We start from the raw sequence: 16,636 nt of genomic DNA, 5'->3' as shown, positions 1-16,636 counted from the left end.
CTGTGGGAGAAATCCTAGGAGCCTCATCAAGGAACAGCACAGGGGGAACAGATCATTAGGATGTGGGAAGTACAGGCCCAGGTTAAAGATGGGGCTGGGGGAGATACAGGTCCTCTGTGGGAAGGGGTTATGGACCCTTGAGGAGGGGAGATAGGGTTTCTGTGACCTGGGGATAGCAGGAAGGCCAGGTGGATGCAATGGGGCCAGGAGTCAGGCTGGATTCTGGCAAAGGGCTCTAGGGTGAGGCACACTTACCATGGCCTTCAGGTGGCAGGGAGCATAAGGAAGGAAAGTAAACTGCATTAGTCCCGGGGAAGTCCAACGTTCAGGTTCCACGGTGCTCCCTTGCCTCCCCTGGGGGCCCCAGTCCGAGCCCGACCCCCTTGCCATAGTAGTTGGTGGCCTAGGCAGCAGAAATCTGGCACTAGGAGGAGGGCATGGGAGAACTGAATCCAGTGGGAGTGATGCCAACAGTGGGTGGCTGGTACAGTTTGGAGGCCTTATCCCTTCCACCCCTGTGGATTCCCATCTACATAAATGAGGCAGGTGATGTATGCATGAGTGTGTGTGTGCATGTGTGTGTTGATGAGGACAATGATGATGATGATGATTATGGTATTTGTTAGGTGCTTACTATGTGCCAAGCACTGTTAAAGCGCTGGAGTAGATACAAGGTAATCAGATTGTCCCATGTGGGGCTCACAGTCTTAATCCCCATTTTTTACAGATGAGGTAAATGAGACACAGAGAAGTTAAGTGGCTTGCCCAAGGTCACACAGCAGACAAGTGACAGAGCCGCGATTAGAACCCATGTCCTCTGACTCCCAAGCCAGTGCTCTTTCCACTAAGTCACACTGTGTGTGTGTGTGTCTGTGTGTATGGTCGGGGGCAGCCAAGAGGTAGGCAGAACCTGAGACACTGAGAGGCTAGACCAGCCAGTAGGGAAGCAGACTGAGGTGTCAAGTAGTGACCTGACAAAAAGATAACCCTAAACTCTTTCCCATCCACCAGAAATAGTAAAGGAGGTAGTAAGGAGGCTCCTGGAGGGGGATATGGGGAATCAGGAGAGTAGAGAAAAATCTAGCTTCCAGTTGTATCCTTTCAGGCCTGGAGTTGGCTGGGGATGGGGAAGGTTGGCTCTAAAACAAGACCTAGTTGTTACTGGGAAACCACCAGCCCCCAAATAGAGGGTCTTAGCTACACTAAGAGTTATGGGAGCCTCTCATCCCACTGAGGAGGCTAAGTCCTGCTTTTTAGATGCTCTGGTCTGGCCCTAGGGCTTGCTGGACACATTACTAAACAACAGGACCCTGTCATGAACTTGCTTTAAATGAAAACAGGGCTTGGCCCAGCCTGTGGTGTATAGACTGTGAGTTATGGTAGTTGGCAGTACACCCACTAGTATTCCTGCCAAGGCTTCTGGGAACATCCAGAATAGGGAATGTGCTGTATCAGCTGGCAGTGCTGTTCTGTTTGGAGTGCTCTCAGAGAGGGAGGAGGTGTGGGTCTAGGCTGCAAAGTATGTGGGAACTGGTTGTGTTAGCTGAGACTTGGCTTCTCCAAGACCCTGGGGAGTGAAGAGGAAACCATGAGCAAAACGGGAATTTAAAGGCAGTGGACATAGGAAAGGGGGAGGGCACACATATGGGGGGGCTGCCGGGCAGGAGGTAAAAAAGAGGGGGAGGAGGTAGGATCTATTAAAAAGACAGTGGCCCATTCTGTGACCACACACCTCCTCCCTGCTGGTGGAGTTGATGAGGCAGCTAGTAATAAAAGCAATCTTGGGTTCTGGGAAGTGGGAGATAGGAAAGCGTTAAGAAAAGGTTTTAGCAGGGGCCAGCTGGGGTGGGGGGGGATAACGACCCATCGAAGAAGGAGGCCTCCTCCCACGGCCCCTCACTCTGGCCTCAGCCTGTCCACAGTCCCCTTTCTTCCTTTAGGCCTTTTCCCTTGAGTTCCCACCATGAACATGAAGGGCTTGATCCTACCCCCAGGTGCCCTAGTTGGGGCATCCTGAAGGCCCAGCAGGGCTCCTGGGGACCATAGCCAGGTTGAGGCCAGGAATATGCCTCCTCTTCAGCAATCACAGATCCTCTCAGCATAGTACTCCGGCTTGGAGAAGACAGGACTTTTAACCCAACTGCTCCCTGGGGGCACTGTGCTCAGCTGGCATGGCTTGCCTGCACTGGGTCATCTTGCAGTCAGCTGGCAGGAGAACAAGGAAGCTGACCCAGAGGAAGGGTCAGAGCTGAGGCAGTGTCTTGGGGGTGGATGTAGGAAAGGGGAAGGAATGGGGCACAGGATTCTGGGGCTAATGCCCCAAGGGGGTCTCGCCTGGTTACTGAAGGTGTGGAGAGAATTTCTGACATGGTTTAGTGTTGGTCATGCTGTCAGTGCTATGCAGCAATGTGACAGCCAGTGCCCTGCAGTGCCAGAGGCTGAGCCACAAGAAAAGGAAGGGAAAGTGAAATGACAGCAGTTGAGATGAGAGAGAGAGAAATAGATGCAGCCAACCTAAATGTAAGTAGCCACCCAGAACCCAGTCTTTAGTGGGTTCTGGAGTCAGAGGGACCAGACTCCTATATGATCTGGGGAACCCTCTTGCCTCCTCTGGCTCCACCACCAGGCCTCCACTCTCTACGCCACCCCCTCAAGAGCAGAAGTGTGAGCAGCCGACACTGAACAGGGAGCAGGAGGTGAGAAGGGAGAAGGGGGAGGAGGGAGAAACCTCACCAGATCGCTAACTAGGGGGATGGGTTTTCTCTTGCGAATGTCGGGCATGCTGTCTATGATGATGAGACCGCCTCCTGGCCTGAAAGAGAGACAGCAGAGAGTCACAGGGATCAGGGAACTGGAGTGTGGCTGGCAGAGTTCGGGGAGAGACAACCTGGAGACTGGCCTTTTCCCTCCCTGGGGAATCCCTACAGTTTTGGTTGGGCCAGTTCCAGCTTGGGGCTCTCCTGCGAGGGCTTGGGGCTGGGGAGGGGGGGTGCAGCGGGGGGGTTCTGTTCCCATGGGCAGGTCTTGGGACATTCCAGGACCAAGGGAATTGGGGGAGTTGGGCCAATTCTGGACCTCCCACCTTGGGAATCTGGTTGCTCCCCCCACCCTCCAGGAATATTCTTGAGCCCATGGAACAGTGGGGGCAACCACGGCCTCTCAGGGTGCTCAATTAATCAGTTGCATTTATTGAGATCAGTGGTATTTACTGAGTGCTTACTGTGGGCAAGGCCGGGGGGGGGGGGTACCAAGTACTTGGGAGAGCACGGTAGAACCAAAACTTACATTCCCTGCTCTCAAGGAGCTTACAATCTACTGGAGGAGATGTGTTAGGGACGTTGGTCTATTCTCTCCAATAGGGACTGAGCACTAGGGTCAAGGAGGTCCAGAGATTTGGTCCTTACCTAACTTCTAGTCCTCTTTCTTCTGCCCCCTCAGGGCTGGGGGTGAGGTTTTTCTGGGTGAGAAGTTGTGGTGGGGAGGACAAGGAGGGGCACCCACCTTCAAGGTTGGGTCTGTGTTCCTCCAGCAGCTGGCAAGGGTACCCCTCCCCTCCCACCCCCGGCCTCACCAACCCAAACCACCCCTGATGCTCACTTCTAGGGCTCCCTCAGCCCCAAGGGACCCTGAGACAAGCAGCAGGAGACCTCTGGAGACACTGACACCCACCTGCTCCACGTGCTACTCACCCGCCTTTAAACCAGAGGGATTTGGTCATTTCACCTTCTCCCCGGGCCTGCGGAACAGACAGACATGCCTCAGTTAGCTGCTGAGGGAAAATGCAGAACAGAGCCGGGCAGAGGCCAAAGCCAGAGCAAATGGCAACCGGAATGTGCCAGGCCCAGGAAGGGGTTTGTCGTCTGGTGGGACTTGGAACTTTTAACCCCCAAGGTTACATACTCTGGTGGGGCTCTGGAAGGACCACTGCCGGGTAGTAATGGGGCTGGGGCAGATGTGGTAGACTCTGTGGAACAGCTGGCCTGGAGATGGCCCATCTGAGCAGAGGACAGGAGGGCTCAGGCGGAGTCTGATCGCTGGTGTGGACTAGCGCTCCGGGATGGCAGGGTTGGAGTGGAATGTCTGGGCATCCATCTGCTACGGGCATTTCCTTCACATTAGTCTTGGGCATCAAGACTCGCAGAGAAGAAGATAATTCTGTCTGGACCAGGAGCACTGTCACTGCTGCCCCCCCTACCCCTACCCCCAAGTCCCCCACCAGGTACAGAATTTGACAGTCCAAGTTTCCTCAACTGGCTCCAACTTAAGGAGCGGGATTCCCAGATGGGGTAAGGTAAAGGACACCTTGGCAAGACTCCATCCTAAAGTGCCCAGAGGGACAGATGCCCCTTCTGTCTCTGTGCAGTGCAGCCTTGCATGCAGGGAGGTGGGCAAAATGATCTCTGGAAGAAGACCCTTCCAGCCTCTGATCAGGATTGTGGGTCAGAGCTGTCCAGAGCAATGTTTTGACCCAACTCAACACTTCTTCACCATCATCCCTCTTTCGAGGCCAGGGGGAACGGAGGGAAATGGGTTCCCAAGGACCTTCTCTCCCCAACTCCTTTACCCCACTCAGGCATGTGTCAGGAGCTCCAGAGTAGGCCCCCCCTCCTCCCACTCCACCCCTGCCAGGCTGAGGGAGAGAGCAGAGGGCAGGAGAGAGGAGGAGAGTAGGCCCTGGCCCCACAATCCTTAGCCCACCTTTGGTCCTCTCCATGCCTCCTGCCCCCCAGCCATACCCAGGGTGCCCCCAGAGCCTACACCTACCTGCATGCACGCCACCCATGGGGCCCGTGGGGGGAGGCACATACACGAGGGTGGTGATGATGGTGAGTAACTGAAAAGGGAAGCCACAAGGGAGGCAAACCAAAAGCCCAAGGCAAAAGAAAAACAAATGATGGAGGATGGACCCTGGGGAGGGGGCTGGAGCCAAACACAGAACAGCCCAAAAGAACATCCACAACTCAACTGAAAATCCCCAGGTGAGGAAGGCTGGGGAGAGGGGAGAGGTCACCAGCCAGCAGAGCCCCCAATCTCATACCCCAGAGCCAGCCCCAACACCACCGCAAAGCCCCAACCCTACCTTAAATCCTGACCCCTAAACCAACCTACCCACTCTACCCTAAATACTGAGTCCTGAGACAAAGCCCAATCCCACACCCAAACCCAAGCCCAACTCTCAAACCAACACCTCATTAAACCTCTAACCCAAACCTTGATTCTAAGCCCTGACCCAAACCCCAGTTTTTAGCTTTAATTCAAATCCAACCCCAACTCGACTGCCCACTGGCTGAGGACAAAGAGAGGGGGAGGGAGAGGGGGCGGACCTGTGGTCCGACCAGGGGGACGGGCAGGGTGGGGTGCGGGCACTCACCTCCTGGAGCTGCAGCCGCACTTTGTTGAACACCCTCAACCAGTTGGCTTTGGCTCGTGACATGGAATCCTGGCCCTCCGCATCCTCCCCAACCCTGTAACTGAGATATCCCCCCCACCCCGCCCCCCACGACATACACCATCACCAACCTGGACTCCTCTCAGGATTGGGGATCAACATCCAAATTTCTTGCTAGCTGCCTCCCCCTCCCCGTGTTCCCCCCCCACCCCGCAGTTAGGCATTTGCCAGGTGCATTCCTCCCAAGACCAGGGCTGCTAACTCTTGGGCACCTATTGGGGAGACTGAGGCAGAAGGGCCTCCTCCATAAGCTGAGCTAGGAAGAGAACCTAGGAGTCCTTCTCCCCACAGCAGTGCCCCACTGCCCACCCCCCGAAGCGGAGTCTGCCTCTCCACCCGCCTGTTACCTCTCCTCTGGCTTAGGAGGCTCTGGTTCAGTGGTCCGATCAGATTTTGGGGTCTCCTCTGCCACCAATGACTCTGGCAACACCTTGGGCCCCTCAGGAGCTGCAGTGGGGATGACTGGGGGCTTCTCTTCTAGCTCAGCTGGAGCAGGGGTTGGGGGAGGGTAGGCCTCTTTCCCAGGGATTTCCCGGAGCTCCTCCTCCTCTTCCTCCTCCTCTTCCTCCTCCTCTTCCTCCTCCTCCTTGGGGTAATCTTCCTCATTCTCGCTGTAGCCCTCACGGGTAAGGTCCTCCTCTTCCTCATCTTCCTCCCGGTCCCAACGGGGTGAGTCCTTGTGGTAGCTGACAGAGCTGTGGCAGGAGTGGTAGGAGTCTCCGTCACGCTCTTCTTCAATCTCTGAGCCCTGCAGGCTCTCATTGTCTGGGTCAAAGTCGTCGCTCAGCTGAGAGCTGCCCTGGCTCAGCTCCCCAGAAGAGGCATAGCGGCTGCTGCCAGTCGGGCTGTGTTGGGGTCGGTGGCAGAGAGGCAGGGAGTGAGAAAGGGGACAGAGAACTGCTAGATGCACAAAGGCGTCTCAGAGGTGAGAGATTTGGCTCTACACAGTTGCCCGCCCCCTTCGCCGCCCGCCCCCAACCCTTTCCCTCAGCCCTGGACCGGGGGCTTGGCCCAGTCAGGAGGTCACAGAGTGCTGGAATCACAGCACTGAGGGTTGAGCAGGAATGGTTTTTGTGCTCCTCCTTCCTCCCCAGCCCACCTCCCCGTCACCCCTGCTGTCATCTTCACGTGGCCCTTCTCCTCTTCCCCAAGTGAATGTCCCACAGGGTCCAGTCACAGGCCAAGGACTTGGGCAAGGCTGTTGCCAAGGGGGGAGAGGGAAGGGGCATTTCTCTTCCAGGCCTGCCCCCGCAGGCACCTCCTTCTCCGGGTAGAGTGGCTGGACTTTCAACCCTATGGTCCGGTCCTCAGCTGGTCTGTCCCCTGCCCAGTAGCGATCTGGCATTGGATGCCTTTGTGTCTGGTATTCTTATTTTTATCCTCCCTCCGTCCTCCCTCCGTCTCTATTCCTGCCTCTGGGGCCAATGTCCCAGAAGCGCCGTTGACATTACAAGGACCTGGGGGCGCCACACAACAGCTGTGAAGGGGTGGAAGGGGTCAACGGTATGCTCGGCAGATTTCCGCCAAGGACCATTTCGGAGCGTCTTCATGATGCCCGGACGTAAAGTTAAGGGGCGAGCAAAGGGGCCCATAACCAGGTCAACCTAGGCCTAGTGGGAAGGGGATCGACAAAGAAGTGCCCAGTGCTGACCCCCCAAATCCAAGGCAAGCCGGCAGCTGGGAGCAGTCTGGCCCCTCGGGATGTTTACCGCACTGCTGGATGGCCCTCGCGTTTCCTCACTGTCCTTGCTGTCCCCCTGTTCTCAGGTCCCCCTGTATCCTACCACTTTCCCAGTTTCCAAGCGTGGCTCTTGGTGTCAGCATTGGGCCCTCTCCTCACTGGCCAAAGGATCCAGAACAACGATGCAGGTGGATGAGGTGTGGATGGGGGCGTGGGGGCGGGGGCCGCGGGAGAACGGAGAAGCGCGGCATGCAGACACGGACAGGGCAGCGCGGGGGAGGCCGATACCACTTCTGCTGCCCAGCTCGGGGGCCGGAGTCTGGAGAGTCCCCGGGATCGGGGCTGGAAGCTGGTCGGAGATGGGCAGAGCTCAGCTCCGCTTTCAGAAAATGGCTGATGGGGGGGGCGTCGTGGTGTCCCCCCCACTCCATTCCCCCCCTTACCGCTGGTGGGCTGGGGGGAGGGGAGAGGCGGGGCTGCCAAGCCGCTGCCCTTCTATTTACTCCGCGGTTGGATTTTTTTTTGTTTTCCTTCCAGCCCTGGATCCCGGGGTTCCCGAGCGGAGGCGGAGGGAGGGGAGCCTGGGGGCCTAGCCATGGCTCTTGGGCAGGGAAGCCCAAGTCCTCAAGCTCCACTTTTTGCCACTGGCTGGGGATCGGTCGGTTGGTCCCCTGATGCCCCATATGGCTCCCCACTGTGGAGTCGGGGGAAGAAGGAGGGGAGGTGGGCTGGGAATTGGGTGGGGGGTGGGGGGAGGGGGAGAAGACGACGGGTATCGGCCTGACCCGGGTTGCGAAGACCAAAACCACAGCACTCTGCGTAAGGCACAAGGCTATAGATGAGGTAGAGACCCACCTATCCGATAGGTCTAAGGAGTACTGGCGGCCGGTATGCCGGCTCGAGCCCGACGCGGACTCGGCGTCGCTGCGCCCATTTGGGGCAGAGTCTACGCTACCGTAGCATCTGCCGGAGGGGAGAGGAATACGGTCAGCACACCTGGCATCATTGGGCCCGCTGGCCCTTCCTCACTTGAGGGGGCTGAGCCCTGGCTCTCCAGGCCTTGTGCCTGATGAGGGGGAAGTGGGCTGAAGTGGGGTTGGAGGTGTGGGGCGACACTTTCGCCCCTATGGATGGTTTCCCCTCTAGGCTGCAGCCTGGATCTCCCGGTCCTTTTGGTCTCATTTGCCTCTGACCCCGTGCGGGAAGCCCGGCACCCCTGCCAGACGTGCTGATATCTGTGTTAGGCCCAGTTCAGTCTCCGTAATTCCCTCAGCCCCAGGGCCTTTCTTCTGGGACCAGGGTCTGTCTTCCTACCCTTGGATCACTCCCCCAATCCCAGTGTTCACATTCTCCCTTGTCCCTCCCTCTGAGGTCCAGATTCTCCAAAAGCCCTAGGCTTCTTGCAGCCCCTGGTCTATCAAGCCTCAGTCCTTTCCATCTTGTTTCTGCCAGTCTCCATGTCTCTCCCATTCTATGATCTTATGACTCTCTCTCCAATTCTCCCTGTCAGCCCTGCCCCAACTCCTGTTCCCCCACCCCCACCCCCACCCTCCCTCGAGGCTCCTCCAGCGCTACCTGATGGGCCGCTGATCGGAAAAGTCCATCTCATAACTCTGCATGGAATCGGTGTAGGAATCCCGGGAGCTCTGCTGGTGCCTCATGGGATACTGGTGGACAGAGGCATTGGGCTGGGAGGTGGTGTAGTAGGGGGGTGGGATACTGTTGCTAGTCTCGCTGCGATAATCACTGTCTCGGTCATCCACGGCGCTGTCAGGATCCTCATCTGTAAGCCAATGGGGGAGGAGAAGGAATGGGGGCAGGGGGCAGCGTAGTGAGCAAGGGTTGGACTGGGGTTGGCAAGCCCCCCTCGCCCCCAACCCCAACAAGGAGAATTTCAGAGCTGTTCATTCTGCTAGATTCACACGGGAAAGGGTAGGGAAGATCCAGACCAAAGGCATTTACGTGGGTGGACAGTTGATACTGCAGATGCCCCTGTTCCCCGAAAGGTGCTGCCCACTTTTGCAGCTCTGTCTATCGTGGGCACTCCCTGAGCAGCCTGGGTTGGTGCCCAGCAGCAGATGGACTCTGTGCCAGCTTCCTTTGCTCTGCCTTTAGCTCCCAGGCCCAGGAATCCTCTAAACTGTAACCTCATTGTGGGCAGGGAATGTGTCTGTTATATTATTGTTCGTACTCTCCCACGCGCTTAGTACAGTGCCCTGCATATAGTAAGCCTTCCATAAATACAATTGATCGATTGATCCATCTGAGCTCTATTGGGGAAGACAGGGAAGGAGGGAGAATGCAGGCATGAAACACTTGGGGTGCCAAAGTCCCCTGCCTTTTATTTTAAGCACTCCATCCCTTCCCAGGCCATCTGGCCTGATTCCCGAGGGAATGTAGGGCCTCATGAGCACTGGCCCAGATCCATTCCAGATGCCCAGGGTGGGCTGGCCCCTGCCCCCAAGGTGTCAATCAGGGGTGGGAGGAAAGGAGGCATTGAAGTTGAAAGGAGATTAGAATGTCCATTGGACGGGGAAGATCACGACCATCCTCCATCCTCCTTTCCCCGACATCCCTGGCCTTTGGGCTGGATCCAACCGAGACAGATGGATTTGTGAAAAGGCTCTACAGGCCACAAGAGGGCCTCTCATCTCTACTTCTAAACCATGTCCCCTCGGGTGCCCAAGACTCCAGAATCAAAAGGCTGCTGAGGGCACAGTATCCCTACCACCTTCTTCCCCCACCCCACCTACCCCACTTCCGGTCCAAGAGAGCTGCCCCATGGGGCAGGTAAGCAAGGCTGGGTCTGCGGGGGGGGGGGGCATGCAGGGATGGGGTGATGAATGAATAACAGGGGTTACTCGCACAGGAGATGGGAGGTGGGGAGGGGAAGTGGGGATATACAAGGGGAAGGGACCAGGAGAGAGAAGTTCTAGAGGTCCCTGTTATGGGGTCAGGGGGAGCTCTAGGCCTGGTCTGACCCTATTGGAGCCTCAGCCATGGTTCCTTCACTTCCTTCTGCTGGCCTAACCTGTCCCCCCACCCCCACCCACCAATGCCCATGCCAGGTCCAGCTGCCTGGCCTCCCCGCTGACAGACTGCTCTACCCCGATGCAGCCACAGTGACGAGTAGAAGGCAGGACGAGCCCAGCTGGGAAGAACCACCGGCCAAAGGGAGGCAGTGCCAGGCTGACTAGCCCCAGCTCAGCTGGCGAGACAGCTCCCTTGGGCTCCCCAGGTCCCTCTAGTGGTGGAGGGCAGTGGGAGGAGATCCTCTGGAACTCAGATGCCACCCCACTAGAGCAGGCAAAGAGACAGGAGACTGGGTACTTACTCTGCTGCTCTCCCCAGCCAAAATAATTCCAGTTGCCTACAAAGAAAAGGGGCAGAGACAATAAAGACGGACGAGACCGCGGCAGGAAGGGCAGAGCCAGGGCAGGCAGGGACCTGGTGGAGCGGAGGGGCAGGGTGTGGAGACTGATTGATGCTTAAAGTCCAATGGGGCTTCCTCCAGCCAAGCCAGCTTCAAGGGTCACACTCTTAAGCCACCCCAGGACTGTCTCTCCTCATCCTGAACACCCCCCATTAACCCCGGCTTAGTCCCAAGTCCCTGCTCCATCACTCCTCCGCCTGAAGCCCCTTCCCACCATTCCTCCCAAGAGCCCTTTATTCTGCCAGCTCAGTCCTGAGTGCAAGCTATAGCCCTGCACCAGAGCTTAGCTGTGATTCCCTTGCCCTCTCAACCCCCTCAGCCCAGCCCCAAGCTCTCTTCATTCTCCCAAATAGTCCTAAACTTCTCCCCCATCCCAACCCAGTCCAGCCCTAAGCCTCATCCCTGCGGCATTCCCCATAATTCAGCCCCTGCCCCAAAACAGCCTTCTGGTTTCCTTGCCACTTCTGGAGAGGCCTGTAGTCTCGATCTCTACAGGAGGGAGGGAGAGGGAAGACGGAGGGGCGAGAGGTGAAGTGGAAGAGTCAGGGAATGGCAGGAAGGTTGCAAGTCTAGTCCTCTGGTTGAGAAAAATTTGATATTGGCTGTGGGCCCGAGACTTGGGAAGGAGAGGTGAGTTGAGGTGAGGTGTATGCCATTAGAGCCTGTGTGACTCCTTGGTAGGGGCTGTCAGCCCAAAGGCAGTGGGCAGCAGGGTGGGCAATGGAAGCGGCATCTGAGGGCACTGGGACTCTGCTAACCCTGCCCCGGATCTGCCCTTGAAGGTGTCTTCTCTGAGAGGTGAGGGCAAGGGAAGGGAGGCAGTGTAGCAGGGGTCTAGGTTGGAGTGTCCTGGGGGAGCCTTCTTGGGTCACTGCAGTCAAATTGGATCCCAGGATAGGCAGTGGCTTCTCCTGGAAAGAACAGGGGTTCATCCAGAGCCTGCCCCCAGGCAGCCTCACCCAGGGCAGTTGCTCTCTGGGGTATCCCCCACCTCCAATTCTCCTCTGCCCTGAGCAGCTCTGAAGAGGTCAGGGAAAGTCAGGGTCAAGGCAGTTTGGGGCTGGAACCTGGAAACTCAGCTCTAGGATGCATTCCCTAAGCAGGGCTGGGAAGGGCAGGGGGTGGGGTGGGGAAGGGAGGAGGGCTGCTGCTTTATGTCAATCCATTTGGCCTTACCCTGTTCTGGCCTAAGTCTCCTTCTTAGCAATTCACCTCTGCTGTTCCCTCCCTCACTTGCCTCCTCTGGCCCCACCCAGTTGGCACGATTTCCCTCTCCTGAGCCCCATCCCCTGCAAAAAAACCCCGGTCTCAGTCTGCAACTTCCCAGACCCTGTGAAGCGGGGGAGGTGGGTGGAGCACAAAAACAGGAGACAAGGGGGACACAGGAAAGAGGAAGATGGATGGGGGTAGGGAGTAGGATACAAATTGAGGTGGGAGGGGGCTTTTCTTCAGTCAGCCCATAGGAGAAAGGGGTTCTACACTCCACCCAGCACCTGGATCTCTCCCGGCGAGTCTCCGCATCCTTAATCACCATCCTCCTCCTGCTCCTCCTCCTCCTCAAGTTCAGAATTTTCTAAGCCCATAGGGCAAAGCCCCACCCTCACCTGGAGTGGTGGGTGGAGGGGAAGAGGGCTGGTGGATCTGGATCCATATTTGCCCAAGCACTTCTGCAGACTCACAGCCTCCCAGATAAGGGGGTGGAACTGGTAGGGCTTTGTAGACACTCTCATCCAAGCAGCACCAGCCAAGGGGCTGTGGGCTTGGACAGGCACCTATAGATCTGGGCTCTGGGGCCAGTGCAGTCATGGCCAGGGAGAGGGGCTGGTTCCTGGAAACCAGGTGGCAGTCAGAAATCAAGCTGACCATCCTCCCACCCCCATGCACATGCTCTTGGGCATGAAGTCATGATGTGGGCAAAATATCCCTCTGGAGGCTTGATGCTCTCAGACATGCTTGCTCACCATTGCCCACTCCCTGCCTCCATGGCATTCAGGGAATTCAGTTTGGCCTGGCCTGAGGACCAGGACACTAAAGAAAGATAGGGGCAGGAGTCTGAAAAGCTGTCCTCTTTTTGGTGCCCTCTCTCCCTGAGAGGAAACATGGCCGATGATGCTACAAGATAAAGAGAGGTGTACTTACAGCACTGAGAGCCAGGAACGGGTAGTGGCTTGTCCTGCTCCTCTTGGAATGAGTACTGAGGAGTGACAGACAGCGGGGGGGGGGGGGGGGGGGGGAGAGTGGAGAAGAGCAAAACTCAGCAACAACAAGGGGATGGTGGCAGTAGGGCAGGGTGGCAAGGGGGTGACATGGGACTGAGGGTTGGGACAGGGACTGACCTACAGAAAGGGTTGAGGGGGCTTGAGATTCTGGCTTTCCCTTCTTCAGGTTGCCCCAGGAGGGCCCCAAGCATGGCAAAGGACAGGGCCCAAGAGAGACTTGGGACTAGGCCCAAATCACAGCCCCAACTTACTTCATCTTGGTCCCGCATGGCATTGAGCTGCTCCAGCTTTTTGGCCCAGTATCGAGCCTCCTCCTCAGGGATGTCTGAAAAGCAAGTTTAAGCCAAAAGCTCAATCAGTGGGTCCCCTCCAATCCTTCTGGAGAAACAAGATGGAGGAGACAGAGCAATCACCCAGCCAAGGGTGGGAAGATCAGGTGTCTCTTGCCCACGCTTAACTTTCACAACCTATGGTGTGAAGTGAGAAAGGCCCACTGGGCACAGCAGGGCTTGGATGTTAGTCAAGGATGAGGATGGGGCCTCTCCTTCTAGGTCATTGCACGCCTTCCCCCCGCCCCCCTGCAAATCCTGCCCTAGGATCCTGGGGACCCTCAGCCTGCTCCAGAGGACTGGGGTCTTCAGAAAACGATATGGTCATCCGGGCAGTGGGCAAGCCGGAGGGCCCAACCTGAGGAACTCAGGTAGCTTGGAGGCTAGAGCACATACCCAGGGGCAGCTCAAAACGGGTGTCCAGGAGAATGCGGTGGAAGGTCGGGTCTTTGGTGCCACAGATCTCATTGTCAGTCATGATGACCTGGGAATCGAGGGTGAGCCACTCCCCAGGTCCTTCCTAGGGTGAGGATCCAAATGCAGGGAGCCAAGGAGAAAAGCAGAAAGGGGTTAAAGCAATAGCCAAGGACTGAGAGCACTTCAGACAGACTCCCTGCACCACTCTGGCACCAGTGACTTCTGCAAAGTATTTTTACCCCCAGTCCCTCCTTCCCTGCTCCCTCCCTCTTCCTGCCCACATCTCAGGCCATCTCCCCATTTGCCCCCTCCCCGCAACCCATTCCAGCTTTCCCTCTCTTAAGTGAGGGGCCCTTGAAACTCCACTTTCAGTGGGCTGAGGCCACAAACCGAGGTCCCCAGAGGAGCAGAGGGTAGGAGAAGCAACAGGCTGAGAGTGTCCCCAGCTCATCTGGCTTCTGAGGCTTTGGAACCCTACTCCTCCCTCCTCCACGTTGGGGTCCCTCCCCCTGCCCCTGGGGACCCCTCACCTCATTCGACTGGCGGATGGTCCTGAGTGGAATCCACACTGTGCCCACCATAGTGTCCCAGATGAGCCCCTTGTTCCAAACTTCTACCGTCAGGCCCAGGTCCAAGCGATTAATTTCACTGGGGAAGGGAAGTGGTGGGGGGAGGGGTGGGGAGAAGAGGCAGAGCAGCCATGTGTGGATGCCCCCACCCCCAAACCCAGCCTGCCTTATGCCTGCCCTTGGCAGGCCAGGGTGGGGCCAATTAAGGCCTACAGCTGAGGAGCCCAGCCTGGCTAAGGGCTGGCCAAGTTGCTGGACCTGGTTTTACATGGCTGGTGGGTTTGAAGGGGAAAGATGGGGCAGGTCTGGTACATGGAAAAGCAAGATGTTGGGGGGAGAAAGGGGGTCAGTCAACCATCTGCTTACTGGCTGTAATAAGCCCAGGGCTGGAGGGGCACGGGAAGCAGGGCACTATACTTTCCTGGGTTCTGGGGAGGTGACCAGATTAGGGATGGTAGAGGGTGGTCCATCCTGGGGAGGGGTGTTGGGCTGGAACTCACAACATGAAATCCTGCTCCCAGCATGGCAGGTTGCCCCGCACTGCGATAGTTGTGCTCTTGACATTTTGCACCTTCAGGGTCACGTATGTGTTGAATTTCTCTGTGGGATGAGATGACAAGCACAGTTAGAGGGACCATCACTGGGCGGGGCTGAGAGTCACTAGAAGCCAACCCTCCCTACTGTGAGACTCCCTGCTCCTCCTGCCCCTAGCTGGTGGTGGGGGCCTGGAGGGGGTGTGCACTGTGAATAGAGGCCCCTAGGAAACCTGACATTGAAAAGACTCTGGAAAAGGTAGCCTGGGCCCAAGACCACATCAAGCCTATACCTCAAATCTCCCCAGTCTGAACCCCTCCAGCCTGAGATCCCACTTTCTCCCACCATTCCAAATTCAGCAACTTCAACTCAACTGGTCCTGCAGCACCAAAAGCCTCAACCAACCCCTTTCCTGATCTCCTGCTGCTCTGGTAGCTTAGAGCTACACCAGGCTGTCATCACTACACAGGGGCCCAACCCCCTACCCCACAGCCAGATGGATTAGGCCTGACCTGCCAGGCAGATAAGGGTCCTTCTTTGCCCAGATGGGCTCTCTGATCTCTCTCTCCATCCTCCCTGCCAGCTACTGGCATCTCACCTGTCCCTTCCTCAACACTGCTGTCCAGGCTCTGCCTTCGTGGCAGAGAAAGAGAGAAGGAGTCCCCATGATTCCCCTGGAGATGTTCATCCTGTGCCGGGGACAGCACAGAGCCTGACTCTTCACCACCCCCATCTTACTGCCAACCTTCAGCCTCTGAGGTCACCACCAAACTGGGAGCAGCCGGACAGTGTGACTGGGAAAGGGGATTCCACAACACCCTTTCTGAGAAAGAGATGGGGCTTGGGGAAGAGTTGGAGCTGGGAATTTTTGAGAACTCAGCTTCCGTTGACTCTGGACTGGAGGGCTGGGGGCACCATCTCAACAGAGCAGCACAGAGCAGCAGTTTCCCTCCCTCCCAAATGCCCACTCTTCCTCCAGCGTAGCCTTTCCCTCAGGGGCCCGGGGTGGGGGCAAACCCCTCCCCCTTCCAGGGCTCTAGAGACAGGAAGGCCCAGCCCCTGGCAGAGCCCAGGCTCCGATTTGACCCACGGATGTATGTTCTATCGGTGAATGGGTACTAGCCGGTGGAGGTTGTGTTCCTGGGCTTGTGTTGCCTGCTCATGGAAGAGACCCCATGTGGCATATCAGCCATGCCCCTAATCTTCAGACTGGAGAGCCCGTGGCTTGCAACAGGGACTAGCGACATCTCCCTGGGGTTGTTCGGAGTGGACCCCGTGGTGATGTGGCAGAACACAAGGACAAGCAGCCCATCAATGCCAGCTCTCTCTCCTTTCTTCTCTTTCCCACCTCCTCCCCAGCTGTCACCCTGCTGAGCTCTTTTTCAACTCCTTCCTTCTTGCAGGATCAGATTCCCTCCTCTGGCTAAAATGAAAGTGGGACAGTGGGCTGGTGCCCCTTCTCTCCTCCCATAGCCCCACCGTACAGATCCCCAGAGGGCAAGCAGGGCATCAGTGAGAGAGCTGACTGGGAGGTGGAACTAGTCTGGGAGAATGGGAGGCACCCTGCACACCCTGGTTCTATCAATCGATTGATAGTCAATCAAGAGAGGATATGGGAGGGGAAGGAAAGAGCTGAAGAATGCCCTCAGATGCCCAAAAAGAAGTTCTTTTCTCCCGCTTCCTTGCTTCCACCCTCCCACCCCCATCCCCCACCGACTCATCTCCAGGCCCAATGGGTGAGGAGAAAGAGTGAAGAGGCATTCGCCCCCTCCCTCAGAGCCCCTTCTTCTTGGGACCAAGAGGGAAGACAAGGAAAGAAAAAAGGAAGTCACTTACCTTGAGCTCCGTCAAACTTAGCTTTTTTAACTGCAGGAAGAGAAAGAAGAGGTGGAGAGAGACACAGAGAGAAGAACCACATTAATGGGTAGAAAGGAGATCAGAGGACCAGACCATGGAGAGGACTGGAAGATAGATGTAGAGTGGCAGGCATGCAGACCTTACCCCC

The 16,636-nt window shown here is 57.0% G+C and overlaps 1 protein-coding gene across 9 annotated transcripts in view; it reads right to left on the bottom strand.

The window, feature by feature from the left end:
• Positions 1-16,636, bottom strand: part of UNC13A (unc-13 homolog A) — an 83,511-nt gene that overhangs the window by 50,535 nt on the left and 16,340 nt on the right. For 5 of the 9 annotated variants that reach the window (XM_029053199.2, XM_029053202.2, XM_029053203.2 and 2 more), the window contains exons 2-15: positions 16,468-16,497; positions 14,598-14,697; positions 14,059-14,176; positions 13,508-13,631; positions 13,034-13,107; positions 12,703-12,757; positions 10,465-10,500; positions 8,706-8,913; positions 7,986-8,093; positions 5,797-6,294; positions 5,372-5,471; positions 3,690-3,736; positions 2,734-2,812; positions 256-261 (exon numbers count right to left, since the gene is read on the bottom strand). In XM_029053199.2, the coding sequence (XP_028909032.1) occupies positions 256-261; positions 2,734-2,812; positions 3,690-3,736; positions 5,372-5,471; positions 5,797-6,294; positions 7,986-8,093; positions 8,706-8,913; positions 10,465-10,500; positions 12,703-12,757; positions 13,034-13,107; positions 13,508-13,631; positions 14,059-14,176; positions 14,598-14,697; positions 16,468-16,497 (1,583 nt within the window). The remainder of the gene's footprint in view (positions 1-255; positions 262-2,733; positions 2,813-3,689; positions 3,737-5,371; positions 5,472-5,796; positions 6,295-7,985; positions 8,094-8,705; positions 8,914-10,464; positions 10,501-12,702; positions 12,758-13,033; positions 13,108-13,507; positions 13,632-14,058; positions 14,177-14,597; positions 14,698-16,467; positions 16,498-16,636) is intronic. The other 4 variants (XM_029053204.2, XM_029053205.2, XM_039910496.1 and 1 more) reach the window with 2 other exon arrangements.

This window comes from Ornithorhynchus anatinus, chromosome X2 (assembly GCF_004115215.2).
Source record: "Ornithorhynchus anatinus isolate Pmale09 chromosome X2, mOrnAna1.pri.v4, whole genome shotgun sequence".
NCBI classification, from domain to species: Eukaryota; Metazoa; Chordata; class Mammalia; order Monotremata; family Ornithorhynchidae; genus Ornithorhynchus; species Ornithorhynchus anatinus.
The sequence above is the reverse complement of the archived record's forward strand: the minus strand, read 5'-3'. Positions and strand labels throughout refer to the sequence as shown.